General features: G+C 41.2%; 1 protein-coding gene across 1 annotated transcript in view; it reads right to left on the bottom strand.

Moving 5' to 3' along the window:
• Positions 1–1,331, bottom strand: part of LOC101862505 (xanthine dehydrogenase/oxidase) — a gene marked incomplete in the record, with an annotated part of 42,769 nt that overhangs the window by 11,462 nt on the left and 29,976 nt on the right. Inside the window, 1 exon segment of the mRNA XM_013083157.2 lies at positions 140–254. Coding sequence (XP_012938611.1) covers positions 140–254 — 115 coding nt within the window.

Genomic DNA, 1,331 nt, shown 5'->3' with positions numbered 1-1,331 from the left:
GGAGGGAGAGAAAGAGAAAGAGAGAGTGAGGCAGAAGCGGAAGGAGTTAAGGGGGAGAGGGAGGGAGTTGCAAATCAAACAAAGAATAAAACAGCGAGAGACAGACAAAGAGCATGAATAGAACTATCTATCTACATACCGTTGTCTATCCACCTCTCAGTCCCCTCATAGGCATCGAAGGTGAACGCATAGCCTGTGTCCCCGTACATTGTCACGTCATTTCCTAGAAGGCGACCATTGTTGTCGAAGCCAACCTAAAGAAACATTTGTAAACTCTTAAAATGGGGCTCTCATGCTGAAGAGGTACCGTGTTCCCTCATTCTATAGGTTCCGGGTTCGAAACCTCATAGCGAACGGAAAATCTTCCCTAAACAAAAATTGTTTTTTATATTCTCCTTTCACCCCCTTTCCTGCTCTCTAACCATGTTTTGCCATCTGTTCTCGTCTCACTTTCTGCCCCCCCCCCCCTTTTGTGCCCTTCCTTGGGGCTCCTGGGCATTCTTCTGCCTTTGCACTGCTACTCCTTGGCTCCTTTTTACGGCAGGCGAAAAAAATCTCGCAGGACCCGTGTGCAAGTTTCACATGTTATAGAATAATAGATCCCTTGGTGGTCATAAAATTGATAAGAGTAGCTTCAGTCACCACCCGGGCAAAAGTCAAAATTAGGATCCTACTAAACTGAAAATGCTTAATGTGTCCCGCACGTTCATAAAACCATATGCAGTTTTCGAGCGCCGTAAAACATTTTAAAAAATAAATCTATAAGAAGAAATTTAAAATACTGAAGACCGTTCCATATTAATCGTAGGCAACCAATTTTGTCTTTGGATTATAGCACCATAAACCTCCATATAACTCCACTGCAGTATAGCCATTTTAGGTCATATAATAACACCAAACTGAGTAGAAAGGAATGCTCCATGCAATAAACAGTCAGTTTGATTATTTTAGATGAGATGGGTTTGCTGGGCTTTAGTATTATTGTTATGAATAAAAAATATGAAATAAATTAATTACAATGAATTGATCTGCGTGGAGAAATTAATATGGGTTATTACGGCAAACAGGCATACACATGTACATAATTAAACACACAGACATAATACCAAGTACACAGTTTTGCACCCATGCAGACAATTTTATAAACATGTCATTGCTGGTCGCCACTTTGCAGAGCCCCTTTTTTTCTCAGCTTGTCTTATTCAAGGACACACCCCGGTGACCACTCACCTTAACTCCGTGTCACCGGCACTTGTATGACACATTTTTAAAGTCTGAATTAACTACTTACTGTATGTGTATGTGTGTGTGTGTGTGTGTGTGTGTGTGTG

Source organism: Aplysia californica, unplaced genomic scaffold, assembly GCF_000002075.1.
Source record: "Aplysia californica isolate F4 #8 unplaced genomic scaffold, AplCal3.0 scaffold00214, whole genome shotgun sequence".
NCBI lineage: Eukaryota > Metazoa > Mollusca > Gastropoda > Aplysiida > Aplysiidae > Aplysia > Aplysia californica.
Note: the sequence above shows the minus strand (reverse complement) of the source record. Positions and strands in the feature narration are given on the sequence as shown.